At 39.5% G+C, this 27031-nt stretch overlaps 1 protein-coding gene across 5 annotated transcripts; it reads left to right on the top strand.

Annotated features, from left to right (window-relative positions):
- The first annotated feature begins 38 nt into the window (after positions 1-38).
- Positions 39-25984, top strand: ALG8 (ALG8 alpha-1,3-glucosyltransferase). Of its 5 annotated transcripts, none has more exons than XM_087868182.1 (13): positions 39-277; positions 3704-3782; positions 8519-8712; positions 10936-11045; positions 12099-12166; positions 15075-15201; positions 15674-15777; positions 16997-17117; positions 19481-19579; positions 20836-20941; positions 22243-22340; positions 22679-22751; positions 24333-25981. In XM_087868182.1, exons 1-13 carry the CDS (start codon positions 39-41, stop codon positions 24562-24564), a joined length of 1650 nt encoding a protein of 549 aa, XP_087724308.1. In that variant the 3' UTR covers positions 24565-25981. The 5 variants fall into 5 exon arrangements, 4 of the variants coding, with proteins under 4 accessions (XP_087724308.1, XP_045672197.2, XP_087724309.1 ...); XM_045816241.2 differs by having other exon boundaries at positions 19440-19579; positions 20802-20941; positions 24333-25977; XM_045816242.2 differs by lacking the exon at positions 39-277 and adding an exon at positions 288-3315 and having other exon boundaries at positions 19440-19579; positions 20802-20941; positions 24333-25977.
- The last annotated feature ends 1047 nt before the right edge of the window (positions 25985-27031 follow it).

Below are 27031 nucleotides of genomic sequence, written 5' to 3'. Positions count from 1 at the left end.
AGGCCGGGCGGTGAAAAGACAGCGAGCGGGAGGTTTAAATGCCAGAGCTCCCGAGTCCCGCGGGAGGACTGACTGAGCGCATGCGCGCAGCGGCCCGGGAGCCCTCTCTCAGACGGCTTTCTCCGCATGCGCGGGAGCCCGGATGCGGATCCAGTTGGTTGAGAGCGCGCGGCGCTGCAGTGATGGCTGCGCTCGGATTTGCGACGGGTGGTGGAAATTGGTTTTCGGCTTTGGCGCTCGGGGTGACTCTCCTCAAATGCCTTCTCATCCCCACCTAGTAAGGGACCCGCACCGCGGCTGGTCAAAGCGGAAATGAGAAGCGTGGATGCTCGTGGGTGGGAGGAGGAAAGGGAACTTGGAAGTCGTGTGGGCGCCGCTGTGCTTCCCCCTCCGCCGATTGATTGTTACTTGACGTGAGAACTAGATCATAGCCCTGAATAGCTGGCTTCAGGCTTGGCGCTGTCTGACTTTAGTGTTTCTAAGCCTTGGGTCCTCATCCTTAGTGTGCAGGTTAAGAACACCCACCTCCATCATTCATTCAGCGGTATTTATCAGTTGCCAGCTGGCAAGGCACTAAGTCTTGGAGGTGCAGTAGTGAGGAAGACATTTCCTGTTCTTGCCCTCGATAGAATTCGTGAGGTCAGATAGACAAAAACGAAAGTTTCAGATTGTGATAGTATCTATGAAGGAAATAGAGTGACTACGGGTCAAGACTTTACTCTTTTAGGAGTTGATGTTTAAGTTAAAATTTGAAGGATGAAAGAGAATAAGCAATGTAAAAAGCAGTTCAGGCATAGGAAAGAAAAAGTGTGAAGGCCCTGTGGTAGGAAAGAACTCAGAGCATTCTGGGAACAGAAAGTGGCCATTGTGGCTGAAGAGCATTATGGGAGGAGGAGAGTGGCACAGAATGAGGGGGGTAGCGGCCAGATCACACAAGGTTAGACTATTTGAAAAATGGAGGGGCAAGTCTGAAAGCATGGAAACCGATTAGGAAGCAACCACCAAGTAATGTGTATACTGTGGGTACTCAATATTTATTAATATTAGCATCCACCATCTGTTCATCCTTTCTAACTCTTATGCAGTGATTTTTCCCTTCATTCCTTTTCTCCCTTCCCTCTAGGTCTCCCTACCCTTTCCCAGTTTAAGTTTTGGTTTACTGGTATCCTTTGGTTCAAGTTCTTGGTGATATCCTGTTGGATATGGAAGGAAGAGCTGTATGTATAGAGTGTACATTCATACTGATGTGTATATGTAATTATAGAAGCAATGAAGAGCGTGTAGGTTTAGCAAAATGACTTACAGAGACTTAAAGGGGTTGGCCAAACTTTCTGCATAACTGAAAGTAAATAAGAACCATCTTTCCATTTTAAAAGCAAATTGGGAAAATCTTTCTACAACGTAAGATTCCTTTCAAATCAGAGTGAAAGGGAATTTTTTTTAACTGTAAGTCTGTGCATTTAAAGTGATACGCTTTAGTGATTTGCTTTAGTTACTTAAGACTAGAGGTTGTTATTTTGAATACTGCTCTTAGTCCAGGACTAAGAATGTATGTAGTTGTAGTTAATGCTCTGCTTCTCAAACTGTAAAACCCGGGGATGTGAGAGGTAAGCTACATAATAAATGTAAATATAGTCAACAAAGTGTTTGTTAACTGCTTTTACATACCAGGTACTGTGGCTAGGCAATACAGGGGAGGACAAAATGGATATGATCACTAACCCTGTAAAGGGTGTAGTTTTGTAGGATAATAGTTCCAGAAACAAATCAATGCAAATATGTAATTACATAACTACATTTGCGTTAAAAACGTTACAAAGGAAAAGAATGAAATTCTATAAGGAGACTAACTAGAGGGACATACTTTAGATTGGGTGTCAGGGATAAGTCTCTGAGGAATCGACCTGTAGTTGAAGGCCTGAAGACATGCCCAGTACATATCTTTTGGTAACATAGGTAAATGCATTTCTGTTCAGTACTGTGTATACTTAGAAATGGAATTCCTAAGTCATGAGATCAATTTTGAGTTGTGATTTTGAGGATTCTGTAGGAAATTGAGGTGACACTGTCAGGAGGAATTTGGGGATGTCTAGCTCTAGAACTCAGGAAAGAGATCAAGCTTGTTTTGTGGTGTGGGAGTCATCATTGTACAGTTAATAATGGACACAATAAGTATGAATAAGATTGTACAGAACAGTAAATTGCATAAAAAGAGGACCAAGAACTGAACTAGGGGAACATCAGCGTTTACTTGATGAATATTGGAATGGAAAGCCATGAAAGAGACATAGAAGGGGTTGGCTAGGAAACTCAGGAGAGTTGTCACAGGAAAGGTTGTATAAAACGTTGGGAAGTGTTAATCAGGTTTTGCTGCAGAACTCATCAGACTTTGATGAGAGTTAACTCAGCAAGAATGTGTTGAGCCCATCCATGTATTAGGTGCTATTCAAGACATGGAAGGGAAGTACAGCAGTGGACAAATGGAAAAAAATTATTCTAAAGAGGGGAGAAGGGTACAGAATATGCCATCCCAAAATAAGTCTCTGGCAAAAGGATTATTTGGGGCTGATTATTTTGAGAAACAGCAGACACGGGAGAAGCTCTGAAAGCAAAGTAGAAGTTAACCCTTTTATAAGGAAAATTTACATTAGAAAGGGGGACTGTTTTGGGAAGAGATCTGTTACCAGAGATCACTTTTTCACCTGACAGACTCATGCACCAAACTTCCTCTTCTGGCTTCCCCGTGAATTGCCTTCCCGCCATTGGAAGGCCCAGTCCCCTATCCCTTTCCTCAGCTCAGGGTGGTATATAAGCCTTAGTCGGTTGGCTGCCTTCTAAGTCTCCTATCTTTCTTTTATCTTTTGGGACTTCCATACATACATGTGTTATTAAAATTGGCTTTTTTCCTCCTGTTAATCTGTCTTATGTCAGTTTCATTCTTAGGCCAGCTACAGAATTTAAAAGGGTAGAAGAGAATATGTTTCTTCCCCTGCAGGGGAAATGCTTGATTGCATTTGTATATAGTGAGGAATTGGAGACATGGAAAAGGTAGGGCAGGTGCCTTTTCCTACCTTCTCTGTCTGATGAATTCCTACTTATCCTTGAATCTGTCTGGTGTGTGAAACACTTTCCAGATGAATTTTGTTAGAATTCTTTGTGAACAAGAGTAAGTCACCTCTGAGCAATAGCCAGAGAACTTTCCTTATGAAAAAGTATGGGCTTTCGGTCAGTCCTTTAGATAACTCCAAAAACCTTTTCACTTACATATAGATCCCCGGCTTTTCCAGAAGGAAGTCTGCCCTTCAGATAAATGAGGTATTTCAGGATTATGTAATGCCTGTTTGTGTGTTTACAGGATCATGAGCTATGACAATATAGGAGTGTTGGTCCTTTTAAAAGCATAATTTTAGAAATGTGAAATCAAGGGGTGCCTGGGTGACTCAGTCAGTTGAGCATCCGACTCTTGGTCTCAGCTGGGGTCTTGATCTCAGGGTCCTGAGTTTTAGCCCTGAGTTGGGCTTTACACTGGGTGTGGAGTCTATTGTGAAAGAAAGGAAAGACAGACAAAAGAAAAGAAAAGAAGAAAGAAAGAAAGGGAAAGGAAAGGAAGAAGGAAGGAAGGAAGAAAACGAAAAGAAAGAAAGAAATGTGAAATTAATAAATGTGACAAAATCTCATTTCACTCATGTGATTATTTTGATAGCCATTCCACAGATTTTGAAGTACACCGAAACTGGCTTGCTATCACTCACAGTTTGCCAATATCACAGTGGTATTATGAGGTAAGTTTTAATTTTCACTTTTTTTGCTGGCTTATGTTTTATGATGATGTGTGATATCATATAAGTATTACTGATATTAAAAGTTTTCCCAAAAAAAGTTTTCTGTGTGATTATGGGTCTAATTAATCTTCAAAATAATTGTGCTTTTTCCTCCAATCTGTCCTCTGGCACCATTAGGGAATCCCTTTACTTCAAAATGAGTTTCCCAAACTATAAATTGGGAATTATAATATTTGCCACACCCTTTTTGAAAGAATTTGGGATTGAGAAAGAGGAAAAATTGTATTCTAGACCTGGCTCTGCCACAGCATAGAAAATATATTTCATTTCTCTGAGCCTTAGTTTCTCATCTGGCACATAAGGATTAGGAATGAATTATTTCTAAGATCCTGTCTGTCCCCAGTATTTGGTGATTTATGAGAAAAGGAATAATCAAATGTGATTTGTAGGATTCTGGTAATATACAAAGCATTCTCTTCTATTATTTATAAAAACTATGTATTTTTATTGCTGGTATGAATTACTAAGTTGCATATGATATTTCATGAGAAACAGACCTCACTTTAGAAGTGTCTGGATCAAAAACAGCACTCCGCTACAGGGAGATTTCTTTAAGACAGTCTGAAGTTTTCTGTGAATTCATTCTTGCTTTTTGCGTTTTTTTGTTTGTTTGTTTTTGTATTTTGGTTTTTTTGGCCAGATCAGAATAGTCCTTAATAGCTTAAGAACAATTGACCTAAGGGACCAAGTTGCTTCTCACATAATAATACTATAAGTATTTGATAGGAATATTAAGGATCTGTAAGCAATTACTTTAAATACTTTACTTTTAAAATACTTTAAACTATTTCAGTTTGCATGTATGCAGACCAATTAGAAGACATGATATGTGGCGTGGTGGTCAAGAGCTTTGGCTGTGGTTCCAGACTGCCTCTGTGTGACTTGCAGCTCTGGGTGTATACTGTGTGACCATGGACACACCGCTTGACCTCTCAAAGCCTCAACATCCCTAACTATTAATGATAAGAAGTATTAGAGTGAAATGAATATAATGCTTATAATCCTTAGCACAGTCTTGGAACAGAAGTGCTCAGTAAACATTATTAAGGGTTATTAATAATTAGCATTATTCATATATGACCCTTGGACTATAAATGAAAAGGCAGCCCCCATCTCCCCTTTCTCTCTGACCATTCCCTCTTTGTTTCCTTTGCTAACTCTTCCTCACCTACACACCCTCTCAACAGCTGGTACTCTCTAGGGTTCTCTTTGTGGTCCTTGTTCTTTTAATTCTGTAATTCTTTCTGGATGTTCTCTCTCCTTTACTCCTGTAACTTTCACCACTTTCTGTTATCTTAGGACTCCTAAAACTATTTAGGCCAAAGCTATCTTCTTTATCAGTTTATTTTAGATAAAAGAGACTTATGTAAAAGATATTCTTGGGGCACCTGGCTGGCTCAGTCTCTAGAGTATGCGATTCTTGATCTCAGGTTGTGAGTTCAAGCCCCACTTTGGGCGTAGAGCTTACTCTAAAAAAAAAGATACTCTAGTAATGGTATACTTCTTTATTCTTCCTGCTCTCCTCAAAAATAACAACAAAAGCCAATAAGGAGCAAAACTCTCTTGTGGGCAAGGCTTGGCTATACGTGAGAAGAGGCTCACAGGAGATAAGGCTGGAGAGGTACATGTGGTCAGGTCTGGAAGGGTCCCTCTGCCATAATAAGGAGAGTGAACATGTGAGCAGTGGACTGCTTAACTGTGACTTCTAACCTGCCCTTCTGCTGTGGCTTCAGCTTACATTGGTTGGTCCACTGATTCAGAAAGACACCAGAAAGACCCATAATAAATATTTATGGAATGAACACAGTTGTTTTGAATCTTCATATGAAGAGGTTGGATGTTTTTATTTGAAGATACAGCTCTTGGAGAGAGCAAGATAGAGTCCCTCACATCCAGGAGTGTGGTAAGGAGCCAAGGGCGTTGCAGCTGAGACCAGATATCGTGAAGCCAGCACAGGCTGACGACAGCCAGAACTGATAACCAGCAGAACCAGAAGAAGCCTGCAAAGACCCAAGACTGATTAGACTCATTTGAAAAGGGTAGACTTTTGCAGCAAACCGTCAGACTCATCAGACACTGACCTTTTTTTCGCCACATTCAACGTCTGGAGAGTCTCACAGTTTGCTGCAAAAGCCCTCCCTTTTTAAATGAGTCTAATCAGTCTTGGGTTTTTGCAGGCTTCTTCTGGTTCTGCTGGTTATCAGTTCTGGCTGTCGTCAGCCTGTGCTGGCTTCACGATATCTGGTCTCAGCTGCAACGCCCTTGGCTCCTTACCATACTGCTGCTGTTCATGAGTCAGTGTTTGACATGAGTCATTGCTTGACATGAGTGACTCCATCTTGCTCTCTACAGCTCTGTTGTAGTAGCTTACTGAACTAATGGATTTGCAGTCAGGAGACCCAGATTTGAGTTATGGCTCTACCAGGTTTTAGTTAAGTGATGGAACTCTTCACTTGGGAGAAGATGATAGCTAATAGCTTCACTGGCTTCCCAAAAGCTGTTTAAGTAATAAAATGGCCCCAGATAGAAATCCTTGAGGTTAAGAGAACCTTCGGAGCTAGATTTGGAAAGTCTTTGTGTGGGGAATGTATAGAGAGCTTCTGAGTGGTGTGGGATTGAGAATAGAAAAGAAAGGACAGGGACACTTTGTTTTGGAAAATTGACAATCTCCCAGGCAGCACCTGTCCCAATTTTTTTCAACGCTTCCTGGTCCCCATTTTATTTAAAGCAATAAACGTGTCAATAAGATAAAGTAGGAACGAACCTTTTACACTTCCTATAGAGTAAATGACTCTTTAAGTGTAGAGTGAACTCTGACATAGAAACTGTAGCTGGGAACAGCTGATGTTAATAAAGTCCAAGTTGATGTTGACTTTCTTGGAATTACATGGAGCAGTAATTTCTAAACTTGTTTCTTAAGTATTTACACCCTAGCAAGAAAACATTTTTGAGCATTTACTACTCAGTGTGAGTTTATATATGTTATAAAAGTACTACTTTATTAATACGCTGTTAAAAATAGGCATTAAAAAGGATGAGATTAAATGATAGAATTTCTAATTTTGCTGTAGCTAAATATCTCATCTCGTTTACACCCCACATTGGAAACTTGGGATTAGGGAAGGAACTTTTCAAGAGCAAGAACTTAATGGGTACGTGCATAGTTTGAGTGCTGTAGCCTGAGAGCCTCTGGGTTTGCCTCTTCTGAGGCTTCTACATTTTTATACCTGCAGGGGGAGTAGTTAGGCTACTTCTTACCTGGACCTGAAGTTGTCGCTGATCTTTACCACAAAGAGCTTTATTTATTTAAGGAAATAAACTACTAAAATAAGTAAAGCTCAGAGGTGAGTCTCTCTCACCTCATTTTATACCACAGAACAATCCTAAATAGTAGTCCCTGTGGGCACCCAGTTAGTACCCACTGGACCCTCAGTGCAATTCCAGGAGAGGAGTTTCTCACTGAAAAGAGCAACAAATGCAGAGTAGGGAGATGATTACGATCTGAGCTCTTAGAAGTGCAAGGTCCAAGGAGGTCACGTATTGCATGGTGCACTGGGTGTTATACGCAACTAATGAATCATCGAACTTTACATCAGAAACCAGGGATGTACTGTATGGTGACTAACATAATATAATAAAAAAACATTAAAAAAACAAAAGAAGTGCAAGGTCCAGGTTTAGTTTTAGGGACATCCTATGGTGATAGTAATAATTTTTAAATGATAGTAAATAATATTTATTGATATTGAGCTTGTATCTGGTTCAGTGCTATATAAATAGTATTTTATATGTGTATGTAAAATTTAATGCAATAACCCATGAGGTACACACTAGCATCCCTGTTGTTTGGATGAGGAAACTGAGACTTAAAGAAATCTAAAAAACATAATATCCTGAAGTTATATACTTCATTTTCATATACTCTGTATTTCATGTGATCGGCATTTTCGTTTACTCATTAGTGGCTGCTCGTTCACTTAACTAATGATTATTTAATACTTAATAAATCAGGCACTTACTAAATGCTCGGAACACAGAAATGGCAAAGAATGGCTTTTGCTCTCTTAACCTCAGTATCTCATATTGGAACAAAAGATAAATAGCATTTGTGTTGCATTTTGCCATTTATATCTGTATTTCATATGGATTATGTCAATTAGCCCTTATAATACCTACTTTACAAATAGGGAAAATGAGCCTGAGAAAGAACCTGAACCCAAGCTAGTGAACCATTTGTTATGCCATAGCTCCCTTTTTTATATTTAGATAAGTAGCATCACATCATAACCAAGTTTTATTCTTGCAAATTTCATTAATTTCCTTTGAAATATAGTTGATTCTACTTAAGGAAATGGGAGACCATATTAAATAACTTAGGAACCAGGTTTTGGTATTCTGCTCAGTCTTACATAGGAATTACTCTATTAATACAGGTCATTTTTTTACTTTTTTTTCTTTAGTGATCTCTACACCACATGTGGGGCTCAAACTCACAACCCCAAAATCAGGAGTCGCATGCTCTTCCGAATGAGCCAGCCAGGCGCCCGTAGGTCATATTTTAAATGCAATTTCATTTCATATACTTTCTTAAAGACTAGAGAATGAGGATTTTCAATCTTTATACCTTGTTTATTCATTTATTTTAGGATGTGTTCTCTCTTTGATTTTTCCCACAGGCAACTTCAGAGTGGACCTTGGATTACCCCCCTTTTTTTGCATGGTTTGAGTATGCCCTGTCACATGTTGCCAAATATTTTGATCAAGAGATGCTGAATGTCCATAATCTGAATTACTCCAGCTCAAGGACCTTGCTTTTCCAGAGATTTTCTGTCATTTTTACAGATGTACTCTTTGTGTATGCTGTCCACGAGTAAGTCTGAGAATGTCATTTTGTATGGAAGGTGTTGAGGACATAATATAGTATTAAGTATTAACTGGTTCCTCATTTAGGGAAAGCAAAGTTCATATAATAGCAAATGCTAGAACAGTCCCAAACTCTGTTTTTATGTTTTAAAGTAATACAATGAATAATTACAGTGAGTAATTACAGTAAACAGTCTAGCTGAGTCTTCTGGAAGAAAGTGTGAGATAAGGTAGGGTTACAAGACAGAGGTAGAACGAGAGATTGTGAATATTGTGAAAAGTAGTCCCAAGTAGAATTCCATCACCATTTCTCCTGCCTGGTATGGTTCCATATGCTTTTTCCTTTCCTTTCTGTATGCCCCCAGAGGCTTCTGTGACCTACCCTATTAGGATACACACACTCGTGTACACACATGGGTTGTGCTGACCACCAATGGAGTTTCCATTCTAGTAAACTCAGGAAACCTTGCTGAGTGCCTTTAGTTGTTGTTTCTGAATTCTTTCCTTCATGAAGACTCTTCACTAATTTTAAGTTACATTTATATTTCATATTTTTATGCTTCACATCTTTTATTATAAATCAATTTTATTTGAATACACATATATATAGTGTCTTGCACAGTGACTTCCAGGTAATTAGTTCTCAGTTAATGTTGGTTTCTGTTCTGTCCTAATACTTAAGCCTGCAGGTATGATTGTGAGAGAGCACTAACTGTGTCCCTTTAGTCACCCTTGTCACAAATGGATCATTTCTCTTTGTGAGGCCCTGAACCCTTGCCCCATTCGGGAGAGTCCCTTGGGAATTTTTTAATCACTGATCATTATGGACTATTATCTGTTTGACACCTTAACTTTCAGTCTGTTTATCACCTAGCAGGAGTTGGAAGGGAAGGCGATTTGTGATGTCCTCCTTTAAACTCAAAAGCTTCAAGCTCCCAGGGAAAGTGTATATGTAGGCAGAAGGAGGAGGAGTAGAATTCATTTCCATCTGCAATGTAGAGGGAGCCGTTAAGTAAGATAAAAATTGTTGAGATCTATGTGCCAGTTCCTGGAACCAAGCACCAAGTATAGATAGTAATTTACTTAATTTTCTCAGTTAACCTATAAGGTTACTGTCTCTGTTGATGAGGAAACAGGCTCCATGGAGGAAAAGCAGATCACCTTTTGCTAACCCCTCTTTAACTGCATCAATTTATTGTCTATTTTTTTGGCTTACATTTCTGTTTTTAGGATTTGCCAATATTCAAACGAAAACACATTTTTAAAAATCTTTTTATAGGATTATACATCTGTGTCAAAAGTTTGGAAAACAGGGGCGCCTGGGTGGCACAGTCGTTAAGCATCTGCCTTCGGCTCAGGGCGTAATCCCGGCGTTATGGGATCGAGCCCCACATCAGGCTCCTCCACTATGAGCCTGCTTCTTCCTCTCCCACTCCCCCTGCTTCTGTTCCCTCTCTTGCTGGCTGTCTCTATCTCTTCAAATAAATAAAAAAATAAAATCTTCAAAAAAAAAAAAGTTTGGAAAACAGAAATGTACACATATACATAAAGTAAATGCGACCCATACTTCTCCACTTATAACTATCACTATTAACATTTTGGTGCATGTTATTTTATCCTCTCTTCTGTGTCTGAATATAATTTTTATAAAATAAAAATAGGATCATAACTTTTTGTCATCTGCTATTGTCACTTAATAATAGATTTTGACTGTTAAATGATATACATTTTTAATAAATGTTTTTAAAATTATTTGGACAACCAGGAGCTATAAGCTTATGGCTCTATTTTTAATTTGAGTGCTATATATATATATTTAAAGTGCTATATCATCTTGGCCTGTATGTTTTTTTAGTACAGTTGACACACAATGTTACATTGTTACATTAGTCTCAGGTATGATCTGCATTTTTTACTCGAGGACTGAAATACTGTGTGCTCTATCAGTTTTCAGAATCCTTTTGGGTTTATGATGGCTGTTTTTTAATTTTTCATTTTATTAAATGAAGACTTTGTTTCAAATCAGCATAGCTCGGAAAGAGACATGGAACTAACCCTGAGGTCTTGGTTTCTGTTGTCACCTTTTCAAGCAGTCAAGAACAGCATGGACAGTTTATCAGTAATAGCTAGTAAAATGTATCTGAGTGAATTAGAGTGTACTCTAATAATATTGTGATGTTCTAATGAAGATGAAAGTTATTTCTGCTTCCTTCCTGCTGTTTCAATGTAGGTGTTGTAAATGCGTTGATGGGAAAAAAGCAGGTAAAGAACTTACAGAGAAGCCAAAATTTATCCTATCAGTGTTACTACTGTGGAACTTCGGGTTGCTAATTGTGGACCGTATCCTTGACATTTTCTGTACTAGTCCCTTACTTATTCTGATGTATACTAAGTATAAGATTAATTATTTCTACAGTGATGATTCTGAAGTGTGAGCTGCTTTTGAAAATGGATGTGGGGTGGGTCATTGGGTTCCCCAAACTGTGGTTTCTATGGGTTCTCCAACTATACCAGATTCTAATTGTAAGAGCACTTCGTCTCTGAAAAGTTGATGATGTTCAAGAACCAGTTAAACTACCAGTAAGTAAAGCAATATACTGGGGTTCGTTGACTGTCTTTAGATTAATACATATATCTTAAATAGTTTTATAACATATTACTCTAAATACCTTTTCTAGGAAAGGGCCTACCTCATTGTTGCTTATGGGAGCAGACAGGCCTTCGTGCTTTTCTGCCATCTTGGCTTACCACATATTAACAAAGTTCTTAAATCCCGAAGGTTTGAATGAAACCAAAATCTTAATGGCAGAACCCTTATATTTTACAGTTTTCATAAAGGTACCCACATGTGAGGAAAACACCCAGACTTCAGTTCAAATCTGACCTGGACTCAGCTCTTAGCTATGGCATCACAGTAGCTTTGGGCCATATGTGGATTAATGGCTCCGAGGTCTGACTTCCTCACAGGTTCACTGTGAGGCTTACTAAGTAAGATTGTGTATAGATACTCTAAACAAAGGGGTGCTACATGCTAGCAGCCTTCAGTAGCTTTTAGGCCTTTACTTTCTCATCCCTAATTCTAAAAAACAAAACCAAAAAACTTGTCCCGTAGCTGCTGGGTCTTTAAGGTAGAAAAAACATGGGAAAGTTTCCTGGTTTTCTTCTTAAACATAAATTTTTTTATCCCCTATATAATCCTTGGCACTATATGCATTTTAATTAGAGTTTGTCTAAGATTTAGCTCTGTTTGTAGAAAACGCATTTATAAGAAGTCCAAACTGGGAGTTTTCAGTTTGCCCATTAGGAAAGCATTTACATTTTGATACTCAATCTGCTGAAACAGTTCAATTTGAATTTGGTATCCTTGGTTGTCTTTCCTTAACCTAAGCCCAGATATTCATTTCCAGTACAATGGTTTTTTATTTGGACTAATGCTACTCTCCATTGCACGATTATTTCAGGTAAATACAAAATAGGCGGATGAGATTTTTTTCCCCCTTAGGACTGACTTTGAGCTTATAAAGGCAACAGTATAATGGGTGATCGGCAGACTTACCTGACCAACTGTTTTGAATTGCCAAGCGCTATATAGACTCTTTCATTGAGTGTTTCTCGCAAATCCCGCCTTCTCTTTTAATAATAACTTTCCGTTTTACTCGTAGACTCTAAAAACTTGTTAGAGGGTGGCAGGCACTGGAGGTGCTATATTTGGTTGGAATCATTTATCTAGGAATGAAATCTTCAGTTTTTAGAATATAATAACTGATGGTGCGGTTTCACCATCAGAAGTAGGTAGCACAGTGTCATGGAAAGTATGGGATTTGGAATCAGAATACTTGAGTTGAAATCCTGACTGGCCCTAATAAACTGTATGACTCGGGCTCACACAAATGCATTGGCTGCTTTGGGTTAGGTACATTATATATAATACCTTACTGAGTAAGCTTCACAACTACTCTGTGAAGTTATTGTATTTATTACCCTCCTCTTTATAGAGGAAGAAATCAGAAGTTCAGATTTCTGGGCCACCCCTGTGTACACTGGCTCAGAATCCTTAGCATCGGGGTTTTGGACTCTATAGGGAATTTTGATTCACAGTCAGGTTTGGGAACCATTAACCAAAAGCAAGTCATTTAACACCCTCAGCCTCAGCTTTTGCATCCATAAAATGAAATGTACCCCCTTGTTACATTGTTATTTGTAAAGTGGGGCTCCCCACTGGGGAGCCTGGGTGGGTCAGTTGGTTGAGCGTCTGGCTCTTGATCTCAGCTCAGGTCTCGATCTCAGGGTTGTGAGTTCAGGCCACACACTGGCTCCATACTGCATGCAGAGCCTACTTAAAATTGGGCTTCCTACCTCACGGGGACTTTGGAAAGATCAAATTTGATAATCTGTTTTAAAGTTCTTTGTCAACTATAAATGTCTGGATAAGTTTTTTTTTTTAACCATAAAAAGCTACATAGTGCTTAGAAACATAATTGGCATTCCATATTATTGAACAAATAGAGTTTAGCTATCGAACCATCCAGATCTTTTCTGAATCTTAAATAAATTATAAAATGGGTGACAAGAGATCTGAAAGCCCCCCATTCTCTTTTCCTTATCATTCCTCACTCATCTATTCTAGACCACACCCAGTGAGAGAGTGAGAGAAGGAACCTGGCCTTTCATGGTCCCTTGGGCAGTCTCCTTGCTGAACCACAGGAACATTATCTCATTTGATCCCCAGATTCCTGTGAGGTAGGTAGAATTCAGATTTATTTAGTTATAGTCAACTTGGGATTTGTTTGTTTGTTTGTTTGTTTTAAATCCGACTGCTTTCAGTTTGTTAGGGCCACGTACTGTACTTGATGCCTTCAGCCTGATAGCACTATATGTCACCTGACCTATAACAGCAAATTTAAATGGTTCTTTGGTAACATAACATCATATGTATTCTTTCCAGCTCCTCCCTGGAAATCAGCTCCAGCTGTTGTAGAACTATAAGGGGGGAGGGTGATTGAATTCCCTGGGCTTTAGATCTTTAATTGGAATTTGTAATGTGTTATTATGATGTGTCCTGTACCTCAGCATCAAGCTTAGTATTGAATAAATACCTGTTGCTGTAATGAACTAGGCTCGGTATGAAAACTAACTGGAATCACTTGCCTGTTTTCACCTTATATTGCACATAGAATGTTTGCCCGAATTTTAAAAACTTTTTATTATAGCAGATTTAAATCACATACAAAAGTGGAGAAAATAGTACAGTGATCTAGACACACACACACACACACACAGAGGATTATTTTGAAACATATACCAGATGTAGTATTTCATTCATTAAGTAGTTCAGAATATATATTTTAAAATATGTATTTTTCTTGTTGGTATATCTTATACCTTTAATGGCTTTTAAATTATTATTTTTTTTATTGAGACATAGTTGACAACATTACATTAGTTCCCAGCGTACAGCATAGTGATTCGACAACTCTGTACCTTATGCTGTTCTTACCACAAGTGCAGCTCCCATCTGTCACCATACGTTATTACAACGCCACTGACTCTATTTTTTATGCTGTACTTTTTATTACCGTGACTTATTTTTTTTTAAACATTTTTTTATTTAAATGTAATCAGTTAACATACTGTATTATTGGATTGGTTTCAGAGGTACAGGTCTGTGATTCATTAGTCTTATATAACACCCAGTGCTCATTACATCACATGCTCCTTAATGTCCATCACCCAGTTACCCCGTCCCTCCACCCTCGTCCCCTCCAGCAACCCTCAGTTTGTTTCCTATGACTAAGAGTGTCTTAAGGTTTATCTCCCTCTCTGGTTTCGTCTTGTTTCATTTTTCCCCTCTTCCCCTATGATCCTCTGTTAAAATACGTATTTTTCTAATTGTGGTAAAATAGACATAAAATTAACTGTCTTAACCATTTTTGAGTGTATTAACCATTGTTAGGTATATTCACATTGTTATACAACTGATCTCCAGGTTCTTTAAATTTTTTAATAAACTTAATTTTTAAATATAGTTTGAGATTTATGGAAAAGTTGCAAAGATAGTGCAGAGAGTTCCTATGCCCCTCACCCATTTTCCCCTAATGTTACCATTTTATATAAAACTGTGATACTTTCATCAAGACTAAAAAACCATATTATACACCTGAAATTAATATAGCACTGTATGTTAACTAACTGGAATTAAAATTAAAACAAAACCAAAAAAAGACTAAAAAACCAACATTGGTACATTCAGATTTCACCAGTTTTTCCACTAATGTTCTTTTTCTGTTTCAGGATCCAACCAGGATACTACATTACCACATTTCGTTTACCCTGAATTTTAAAGTGATATTTCCCTTTTAAATCTCCTAGAAAAGGCATGTGGAAGGAGCACTTCTCTTTGCTGTTCTTCTGCACTTCAAGCACATCTACCTCTACGTAGCACCAGCGTATGGGATATACCTGCTACGGTCTTACTGTTTCACTGCAAATAAACCAGGCACGTTTCAGTGATAATAGCAAAACCTTTATTTTATTTTTCCCTGCCTTGGTAGTTAGCTTGATGAGAGGATTTTATAAGGCACAACAGATAACTCTCAACTATTTTTTTTATTTTAAGATTATTTATTTATTTATTTATTTATTTATTTATTTGACAGAGAGAGAGCACAAGTAGGGGGAGTAGCAGAGGGAGAGGGAGAGAAGCGGGCTCCCCACTGAGCAGGGAGCCCAATGTGGGGCCCGGTCCCAGGACCCGAGCCAAAGGCAGATGCCCAACAACTGAGCCACCTGGGTGCCCCTGAGATACCTCTCAACTATTGATCCTAGAAACCCTTTACCCATTCTCACTTTTCCATGCTCTTGTCACATTGTAAGAATGGTGTACTATCAGGGGATACTTCTAGTTTTAGCACATTGTATAAGTTACGGTTGTCCATGCTCCTAGTAATGGTAATGTTGCTTTTCTGTAGATGGGTCCATCCGATGGAACAGTTTCAGCTTTGTCCGTCTTACTTCCCTGGGACTGATAGTTTTCCTAGTTTCCGCTCTTTCATTGGGTCCTTTCCTAGCCTTGGTAAGTCTTATTTTTTTAATAAAGTAATATGTGTTTTTTGTTGTTGCTGCTGGTGTTGTTTAGGAAAAAATAATAAAACCAAGAATGTATAAAATAAGCAAAACTACTTTTTTCTTACTCTTCCCCAACATGACTCCCCAAAGATAGGATGGTATTCTTTCCAACATTTTTGTTTGTATTCAAATATGTATGTGTATATTTATATCTTTTTATATCTCACACACACACAGACACACACTCTCAGAATCAATAATCATTTTTTTTTAAAGATTTTATTTATTTGACAGAGAGAGAGACAGCCAGCGAGAGAGGGAACACAAGCAGGGGGAGTGGGAGAGGAAGAAGCAGGCTCCCAGTGGAGGAGCCTGATGTGGGGCTCGATCCCAGAACGCTGGGATCATGCCCTGAGCCGAAGGCAGACGCTTAACGACTGAGCCACCCAGGCGCCCCAGAGAATTGATAATCATTGTTCATGGATTTCCCTATTTGCTAATTTGCCTACTTGCTATAATTTATTTATAATCCCCAAATCCATACTCATAGTGTTTTCACAGTCATTCACTGACAACAGACATTGGGAGTGCCTAGAATATTACGCATGTTCAACAGATATGTTTTAAAATTGTTCCCTTCGGGGTGCCTGGGTGGCTCAGTTGGTTGGGTAACTGCCTTCAGCTCAGGTCATGATCCTGGGGTCCCAGGATTGAGTCCTGCATTGGGCTCCCTGCTCAGCAGGAAATCTGCTGCTCCCTCTGACCTTCTCCCCTCTCATGCTCTCTCTCCCAAATAAATAAAATAAAATCTTTTAAAATTTTTTTAAAAATTAAATTGTTCCCTTCTTCCCATACCCTGAATTCCACTAATTAATTTTAATTCCTGTTAAAACTGTGAAAAGCATCGCATCTTTTGTAAAGTCTTCCTTGGGATCACCTTTTCTTCAGTAGACTTGGATAAGCTGTACTCTGTGTCCTCCTTTGCACCTCATAAATTCTTCCCTTATCATGCTTCTCTCATAACAGTACTGGACTGGTGGTATTCAGAGTATCTTGTCCGCTCTCAGGAGATGAGGAGGTTAGACAAGAGGAGGTTCACACAATTACTTGAAGGAACAAAGACTGGAACTCAGACCTCATACCTTTCCACACACCATGTCACATAGTTCCCTAGTTTTCTTTTGAATCTGGAGAAGATTGGTCACTGTTGAATCTCTTTTCTACAGAACCAGCTACCTCAAGTCTTGTCCCGACTCTTCCCTTTCAAGAGGGGCCTCTGCCATGCATATTGGGCTCCAAACTTCTGGGCTTTATACAATGCTTTGGACAAAGTGCTCTCCGTCATCGGTATAGTAACAAGCCTTCTTACTTAGACAATGAATTTGGAAAGGATGAGTCACACTGAGAAATGGAAAACACTGCTTTGTGTTTTGAATGTGGCTGAGCTGTTCGTTCTCCAGCCGTGCGTTCCAGTTTTCAGAATGAACAGGGGAGCAGCTCTAAGAACTAAGGCTTCAGTGCAGTAGACAGACTATGCTACTTACGAAAGCTGTTTGTGGCCATGACCTTGTTGATCCTTTCCTTGGGAAAAAAATGAAATATTTAGAAATTTTTAAAAGGTAATTTTTGCCTTAAGTAAGATGTTATTCAGCAGTTAATCTGCTTTTAAACTTAATATATGCAGAAGAAAAGAATGTGTACGTTGTGACTCTGGGTGTTAAACCAGTAAGGAAAATGATCGCCATGCATGAGATAAGAAGAAATGGGAAACCTAAGCTAGGCTTTTAAGTTTGGGTTGTGATTAAAAAAAAAAAAAAAAAAAAAAAAAAAAAACAATTTAATCTTGAGATGGTCCTACTGAAAATAATTCACTCTGGAGTAACTCACAGTAGTTTGTAAATGTAGCCTAGCTTGATGGGAAATGGTAAGATCAAGCAAAGGTTGGCAAACTTTGTCTCTAATGGGCCAGATAGTAAAGTTTAGGCTTTGCAGACCACATAAAGTGTTTTTGTTTGTTTGTTTGTTTGTTTGTTTGTTTGTTTGTTTGTTTGTTTTACAACTGTGGAAAATATAAAAACTCTTCAAAGTTTCAGGGCTGTACAAAAATGAGCCACAGGCTGGGGATTTGGCCCTCAGGCTAGACTCTGCCAACCCTGGATCTAGAGTCTGATGACTTGGTTGGAGGCCCACCTGCATAAATTACTGGCTGTGTGGCGCTGATCAAGTCACTTGATTCTTCTAGTGATTATAATCGGGATAACATAGGTGACTGTACCCATGCGCCATGTCATAAGAAACACAACAATAAAGAAATGCTAGGTTGTTAGTAGCAGGGGGCTTTGGAGCCAGACAGACCTGGGTTTAATTCTACCACTTATCACTTGTGTGACTTTGGACAAGTTACACATCTCTCTGTGCCTCAGGGGCCTAAAAGTAATGGCTATGAAACTCTGGGCACATTATGGCCGCCATTACTGTTTTTGGTACATACTTGTAGGAAATCATAATGTGGTGTTATCCCTCACCCACTGTGAATCCAGCCTTGATGTATGTGGATCCTTACAAGGAATTTCTTAACATTTATATTTCAAAAACCTTAAACAACCAGCATGGTATGAGATTCAAGGGCCACTTTCCTTGTCTGAGTCAGGAAACTATACTGTACATTACCTTTTATATCTGTTTCCTCAGAGATGTCTTACCTGGAAAGTCAGTGGCAGGAAGATAGTTACTAGCTTTAAGAGAGAATCATCAGACTGGAGGAAAAGGAAAGAGGTTAATGAATACAAAGTATTTTGGTAGTCTACACCTTCCCACGTTTCACTGATTTTCGGTGGCATTAGGGCCATGCAGGTCTTCAGACTGTCCTATTAGCTTGTTTGGGATGGGGTTTGCATCATCATCCTCAGGCTTGGTTCATTTAATAAGTATTCCTTGAACCCCTATTTGCTGGGGATAGAAGTGGATTAATAATCATTTCTGCCTTTACGAAACCCAATATAGTGGAGAAAATGAGCTCATAAACAGATACAGTGCAGTGGGGTAAACACCATTAGAGACATGTACAAGGCCCACATGTGTGTCTCTAGCCCACAAGAAAATAAGCTCTACTTTTTTATTTAAAAGCTTTCTCAGATGAGGGAGCGAATTGGGAGTTCTTTGCAAAATGAGTAGGCCATCCTAAGCAAAGGGGACAAGTGTGGAGAATGCTGTGTCAGTAGGTTGTGGCCACACCACATTTAGTCAAGCAGAAGAGATGAAGCTGGAGAGGTAGGAAGGAGCTAGATCATGGAAGACACTCGCCATGCTTGGGAATATGGACTTTACCCTGTCGGCAGTGAAGGGTTCCAGGCTGGGGTAGGACGCGGTCAGATCTGCCTTTTAAAGCCTGCTCATTTTAGAGGTGAGAGCAGATTGCTATTCATGCTGCCTCCAGCCAAGTTCCTTTTAAGCTGCACAAAGTCTCTTTTCCAATAGAGATAGCTGCTCTGCACTGGGTAATCTCAAGACCAGAGACATTTTAGGTAGAATAATACAGAATTGAGTTAATATATCTTGACCTTGAAGCAGCAATAAGATTTAGTAGCTTTTTTTTTCCTCAAGAAGTTGGTTGGTAAAATATGGTGTGCTGTTGATAAAAATAAAACAAAATATCTACTTATTCTGTAGGTTTGGAATTTAAACTTCTTGATCCCAACAAAATTCCCAAGGCGTCAATGACAAGTGGTTTGGTTCAGCAGTTTCAACACACAGTCCTTCCTTCAGTGACTCCCTTGGCCACCCTGATCTGCACTCTGATGGCCATATTGGTGAGAATTCACCCACAGTACTCATTTCTTGAGTTTTCTCTGTTTTTCTTTTGTGCGGCTGGTTAATTTCAGCTTTCAAGGTTTTCCAGCTATAGGACAGATACCATGGCTGTGATCCTGCTGCAGATTGAGGTTTTTCATAGCAATTCTTAGAGTAACTTTGAACACCCTAAGGAAGAATTACTAGTAAAACCTCTGTGAGAAAGATCCCTCACTGTGGCTGTCAGATCATCTCTTCACCCTCAGATGAGGACAAAAGAAAAGCCCAGGAAGGAAGGGGCAATGACTGCACTGAGGAGAAAGAGGGAAATGTGGGTAGTGGGTACATCTGGTTTCTGCTGTTCTTTACATCCATGGCTAACTAGTCAAAAATCCAAAGTTGTCTGGACTGCATGGATATTTTTGTCTCGATGATGACCGTGAGTTAAGAAAGTCAACAATAGTTGTTTGAGCATCAAACGTTGAATCTAACATGAGTCAGATGCTATTAGAGGCTTCATTCATAGCTGTTTTTATGTTAGCAATCACAATGCTCTCAATTTCATGATATAATTTTAGTGGCATTCAATATAAATAACTCAATCCTACCTATAATTACACTCAGCTTTAATTTTGGTTTCTAAATGATCAAGCCTAGCAAGACACCTGACCCTGCTTAATTAAGTGGCAGTACTGGTAGGTAATTAAGCTCTGCTGGCCTGCTTGTTCCCATGTTCTAACAAAGGTAAAAACTTTTTTTAAGACCTCAGCCTCATAAGCTGCATGTGGAAAGCCATACTTTTGTTATAAATTACACTTCAGCCCACAAAGCTAGGTATGTCTTTATTAATATGGCAAAATATAATGTATTATTAGCCCCAAAATGTTTATGAACTTTCTTAGTTTGACCTAATAAATTCAGAGACTACTAATTAACTAATTCTGAAGATATAGTAAGGGGTTTTACTGGATATCCTAGAATTTCATTTATTATTAATTCTGATGAACAGAATTACTTTAATGAGTTAAACATGTATTTCCAAAGGCCTTTTTTTCTGAGTTGTTTTTTTTTTATAACTTCTGTTGGAGTGTTCACAAAGTGATGAATTATCCCAGTTTAATGGAGAATAGCCTAAGATCTATGGTTTTTCAGAGAGGATATAAATTGTATTCATCTGAACAATGTTTCTGTCAAGCCTATTTTGAATGATATTGAAGTTTTATCTTTGCCTGTTGTTTCTAGCCCTCTGTTTTCTGTCTTTGGTTTAAACCTCAAGGGCCTAGAGGCTTTCTCCGGTGTCTGATTCTTTGTGCCTTGAGCTCCTTCCTGTTTGGGTGGCACGTCCATGAAAAGGCCATACTCCTCGCGGTTCTCCCAATGAGGTAAGCAGGTAACTCAGTCAGCTGGCATTTCTGGCAGATTTCCCAATGACCCTATTGTTTCCTGTTTGATCTGTCCCTTCTTGACATATCCCATGGGATAGGCAAAGGCAAAGATGTAGAGGAACAGATTTATACTAGGGCGGGACAGGTTGCTTAACTTGTGATCCCTGGACCTGTGAGGTTGCACATACTGTTTCTGCATTTTTTTGTTAAGGGGTACTGTAGTGATTAAGAACCATGATACCAGGCTGTTAGATCTGGGTATTGAATGGCAGCATAGTATAGAAAAGCATGGGCTTTGGTGTCATCACTTCTGTGAAAGTAAGGTTCCACAGTTTCTGTTAAGTGTTGTTAGTCAAAGGATGGAGTCCATTATGGAATAAAATCTAATGTTTGTGTAGCACTTCACATGTGGCAGAACTATTCTTACAGTGTTTGGGGGGTGGTTATTTTGTTTTGTTTTGGTTTTTTGCATTTTTTTCTTTTGAGCCTCACAACAACCTTTAAGGTAATTAGGATACATGGATATCATCCCCTGTCTTAAGATCTACAGAAACCGGGGCTCAGAGAATTTAAGTGACTTATCCAAAGCCACATAGCTAGCAAGTAGCACAGTTAGGACTTAAACCTGATGTTATGATGCTGATTCCTATGATCTTTTCACTGTACCATGCTTAAAAAAAAAAATTAAATGCAGTAGTGTCCGTTTTGTATAAAATTAAACCTGATAGATGATAATAGAATTAGCCTTTTTTTCTTGAGATTTTTCTTAACTCCTGAGAGAAATCATTTAACCTCTGAAGGAACCCTAAGCAAATTTGTCACATCAGTATATGGCTTGTTTGGATTCATTCGGCAACATGGAGTTTCCAAATTAAGAAATAGCGCAAAACTTCTAATGTCTTTGGTTAGAATTCATACCAAGCACCATCAGGCACAGGGCACCACACAAGAGAAGAGCTATAGGGTTGGAAACTGCTAAGTCCTGTTTCCCTGGCCACCACCACTAGATAGCTGCCAGTCCCACACCATCCCTTTCCCTGGAGAAGGCAATTACTCGGGGAAGCAAGACTCTTTTTGAATACTCCCCAATCAGTGTGGTACATTCTTCTGTCAGTTGCTTAAATTTTCCCACTAAATTAATATTCTCAATTGAATTGGACTTGTAGCAAAGATCAGTATGTTATCTTCTGCTTAAGCCAGTTCGAGAAATAATAATAGATGCAGTTTACTCAAGCTATCTGTAAGTGCAAGTTTCGGTTGTTGTTTCAAGGAATTATTACAAGAATTTTTATTTTTAGCCTTCTGTCTGTGGGAAAAGCAGGAGATGCTTCCATTTTTCTGATTCTGACCACAACAGGACATTATTCCCTCTTCCCTCTGCTCTTCACTGCACCAGGTAAACAGCTTTTTTTTCTTTTTTCTTTTTTCTTTTTTTTGAAAGAGAGAGATTTGATTGTCATGTTCCTTTCACCAGGGCCTGGAGATCAATACTGAGTTAAACAACCTTAAAATCTCTTGGAAGGAGAGCGCTCATCCATTTTCTTAAATAAAACCTCTAATTTGTCCCTAATCCTCAGTATCTTTAGATGTCACAAAAATGCACAGTTAAGCTCAAAAAGCTTTGCTAGCACTATATGGCTGTGTCAGTGTGCTTATTATATTGCCTTAAGTATCACAAATCATTTTCTTCTCAATTGAATTCTCACCTGTATTTTTTCTTTATCCTTTTAACAGAACTTCCCATTAAAATCTTACTCATGTTACTGTTTACCATCTATAGTATTTCCTCACTGAAGACTCTATTCAGGTAATCCAAAAAAGTACATTTAAAATTATGTTTGCTCTTGTGAAATGTTTATTCCTAAATGGTCAGCCAAGCCTTTTAAGGATATTTTTTAATAGAACAGCATTACAAAAAATTGGCAGATCTTTTTAGGGAGAAATTACCCATCACCTGTCACTCTGACATGACAACATAGTTCATGTCTTTATTTTGAGGGAGTATTTGAGGAGGGACTACCTAGCTTAAATTAAAACCTTATATGAAAACTAAAAATTGGAATGTAAAATACGCATGTTGAGTAAAACCACATAAATATAGATGCATAAAGCTAAAATATATGTAAAAATTCTTGTTATAGAATTATGGGTGGAATTTTTTTCTCTTTTAAACACTAAACATTTTAAACATTACCTGTATAATTTTTTTTTTAAGATTGTATTTATTATTAGAGAGAGAGAGCATGTACAGGCAGGGAGAGGGGCACAAGGGGAGGGAGAGAATCTCAAGCAGATTCCCTGCTGAGCACGGAGCCTGACACAGGGCTCGGCTCACGACTGAGGTCATGACCTGAGCCGAAACCAAGAGTCTGAGCCTTAACCGAGCCTCCCAGGCACCTCTGTATAATTTTTTTTTTAAGATTTTATTCATTTATTTGAGAGAAAGCACGAGCAGGGGGAGGGGCACAGGGAGAAGCAGGCTCCCCACAGAGCAGGAAGCCCAATGCAGGACTTGATTCCAGGACCCTGGGATCTTGACCTGAGCTGAAGGCGGTTGCGTAACCAACTGAGCCACCCAGGTGCTCCCGCTGTATAATTTTTTAAAGCTTCCCTGTGATTCATATCTGGTTGTGTCCATGAGCCTCATATACTTAATTGTATTAAAACTCCGTTACAACCATCTGACCCAGCAATTGGACTGTTAGGTATATGCCCCAAAGAACTGAAAACAGGGCTCAGATACTTGTACACCAGTGTTCATTGCAGCATTATCTACAGTAGTGGACAGAGATTGTATGAACTATCTAGAACAGGCAAATTTGCAGAGACCAAAAGTAAAATTAGAGGTTGCAGAGTAGGGGTGGGGGAGGAGGAATGGGCAGTGATTCTTGCTTAATGTTTCCAGAGATTCTGTTGGGGTGACAACAATGTTTTTGAAAGTGGATAATGGTAACGGTAGCACCACATTGTCAGTCTACTTAATGGCACTGAAGTGTATACTTAAAAATGGTTAAATAGCGAAGTGTATGTGATTTTATCAAAGCAAAAACATTTTACAAACCATCAGTTTATATTGTTTACTGTATTCTGACTCCAGTGTCACAGCCTCCAGCTGCCTTTCCTCTCGCAGACGCACAGCTGGTTCTCTCGGCTCTTCCGCCGGGTGTCGGCGGAGTTGGACGATGACTGGCTGAATCTGGGTTGTTGAGATAATGCAGTGCTATATCGTTATCAACTTTTTCTAAGTGTGATATTTAATACACTCTTGACTCTGGCTTTGACTGTTCTTCACATCAGGACAGTGCAAGTGGGAAGCTTGAGCTGAGAAATGTTTGCTACACCAGAAGGACGCATTTAAAATCAGACTTTTCTCTCCTTTTTTCTTCAGAAAAGAAAAGCCTCTTTTTAATTGGATGGAAACTTTCTACCTCCTTGGCCTGGGGCCTCTGGAAGTCTTCTGTGAATTTGTATTCCCTTTCACCTCCTGGAAGCTGAAGTACCCCTTTATCCCTTTGTTACTGACCTCAGTGTATTGTGCAGTGGGCATCACATATGCGTGGTTCAAACTGTATGTTTCGGTATTGACTGACCCTCCTGTCGGCAAGACAAAGAAACAATGAATAAAGGAACTGCTTGGATGTATTCCAAACAATTATTTCATGGGAAATTAATCAGAACTTGAAGAAAGTCGCTGGTGGCATGAACCATTCATTTCAGTTGTTCTGTTTGAAGGACCATTCTTCTAAACTTGGCCTTGCCCAGCCTAGCAACCTGATTGTCACCATGGTGAGAAGCCATTTGTCCTCCAAAACCAATGAAACCCATTTGAAACAAACCTTGCCTTGCCCTGTTAAAATTGTCTGAGGTCATCAGACTGCTGTGCTTGCTCAAAGCAAGCAGGGGTCTACCAACAGCATGATTATTTGTAGCCTGCGATGACCCTGGTCAGGCTGTAAAGCGTAGTTAGAATCAGGTGCTAAGGGAAATGTAAATAAAATGCCATTTTGTATTTCTGAACAAAAATGTTTTGGATCATTACCAGCTCCTACACTTTCCTCTTGGCATGCACGCAAGCAGATGGTGTACTGTCTCCATTCTATACACCTTGTTCCAGGAGATTTTTTTTTCCTTTGGAATTATACAAAGACAATACCCACAAAGCCAAGGGGGGAATATTTAATGAACTGGTTTGGCCTGCCAGCAGAGGCTATAAACCACATCTATGCTTGCATTGAGTTAAGGACATCTTGTCCAGTTCGTTTACTCTAACCGCAAGCTCTGCAGTGCTGATAAGGCTGCCACTTCTTAAACTTTCCTCATGTGAACAAACTTAAGTGGTTTTTGCAGCCTGGCCTTCCATAAGAGTACTTCATACACACTCTTTATCCAGGACTCCGGTTTGCCTAATAGCTGCTGCACATTCAAATTCAGCCAACGTTTATGTAGCCAACACCAGGACCTTTCACACGTTTTACCTCTTATCCCCCAAGAAGATCAGAGTCCAAGGCCAGTGGCATCCTGGGATGCTAACCCAGCTGTATGCCATTCCTTAAATTCACTCAACTCTCTGAGCCTTCCTTTGAGTCTCATTGCAGACACAAAGATGGGGATTTTTGCCATAGGGAGAGAGAAGCATAGCCCCTCTAGCCTATTTTCCTCAACACAGGCCCCCTCGCACTTTTCCTAACAACTGAAAATTGCCAGAGTGCCATGCTATTTTGTACCTCTGCTTTCTTTCATTCGTTCTGCTTCCTCTTGCTCTCTCTTGGCTGACTTTTCTACCCTGTCATCTGATTGTACATACTTCTTCAAGATCAAATATAACCGCTACCATATGTATGAATATACAGGTAGTACAGTGTAGTGATTAAGAGTAGGAACCCTGGGGCGCCTGGGTGGTGCAGTCGTTAAGCGTCTGCCTTGGGCTCAGGGCGTGATCCTGGCGTTCTGGGATCAAGCCCCACATCGGGCTCCTCTGCTAGGGGCCTGCTTCTTCCTCTCCCACTCCCCCTGCTTGTGTTCCCTCTCTCGCTGGCTGTCTCTGTCAAATAAATAAATAAAATCTTTAAAAAAAGAATAGGAACCCTGGAGTCACACAGCCTGATTTAAAATCCTGCCTCCGTCATTTTCTATCTGTAGCCAAGTTGTTTATCCACCCTTTGCCTCTATGTCCTTGTCTCTAAAATGATCACACACACACACACACACACACACACACACACACACACACACACACAAATTAGAACCCTGCCTGACACATGAATGTTCAATAAATAACACTTGATATTTTTATGAATCCTTTCCTCTCCCTCTCCCATCTCTTCCTCCTCCCCCAGAATTGAGTACCCTTACCATGGGTGCTCCCATGCTGGGGAGTCTCCTTCTACCATTAACTTGTTTATCTGTTCCCCAGGAGACACTAGCAGTTTGAGAGCAGAAACCACACTTGCCCTAATAGCCCCAGTTTCAGGCACTTGAGTTGAATGAATGAAGCACACCACACAGGCCATGATTAAAATCCAAGTGTTTACTAATACCAACATTAACAAAAGGGACTCAGTGTAGTTCACATCTTGGCCAATTGGTGTGCAAACCAAAAAAATAAAACCAGAAGTTAAATTTGGACACATCTCCACAAGGCCAAATTTAATTGTACTTTGTAGATGGTTCTGTGAAGTCAGAACTGGAAGAGCTTATCTGGTGCAGAGATTTCCAGAATGTTGTGCAGAGCCTGGGATGTTCTTGAGAGTTGCCTCAGAGGCTCTGGGCCCTGTCCCATCTTCTACCAAAGCAAATATGCCTTGATCTATTTCATATATTGGGCTCCACATGAATTTTTTTTTGACCGAAGAGTTCAACGTCCAAATATATTCTCTTTAAAGCAATTTAACCTCTCACATTATCAGGTCAGGAGGGAAATGGCTTCAGAGACAGAAATAGCTAGTTGGTGCCAACACAGACTAGAGCCCAGACTTCCTGCCTACAGCCCATGACTCCCAAGGACAATACATCGTATTCATATACTTAGATTTTGTGAGATGTGGCCAGTTTTCAAGAACAAACTCCTAGGTTTCAGCAGTTGCTAAA

The sequence above is a fragment of the Ursus americanus genome, chromosome 16 (assembly GCF_024610735.1).
Source record: "Ursus americanus isolate L20-20 chromosome 16, mUrsAme1.1.p, whole genome shotgun sequence".
NCBI classification, from domain to species: domain Eukaryota; kingdom Metazoa; phylum Chordata; class Mammalia; order Carnivora; family Ursidae; genus Ursus; species Ursus americanus.
Note: the sequence above shows the minus strand (reverse complement) of the source record. Positions and strands in the feature narration are given on the sequence as shown.

Bases quoted from the DNA above. Each gene is read 5' to 3' on its own strand.
- ALG8 (XM_045816241.2), top strand. From the start codon at position 39: ATGCCAGAGCTCCCGAGTCCCGCGGGAGGACTGACTGAGCGCATGCGC. The intron at 8,713-10,935 runs GTAAGTCTGAGA...GTTTCAATGTAG, and splicing joins TTTGTGTATGCTGTCCACGA to GTGTTGTAAATGCGTTGATG. The intron at 15,202-15,673 runs GCACGTTTCAGT...GCTTTTCTGTAG, and splicing joins TTTCACTGCAAATAAACCAG to ATGGGTCCATCCGATGGAAC.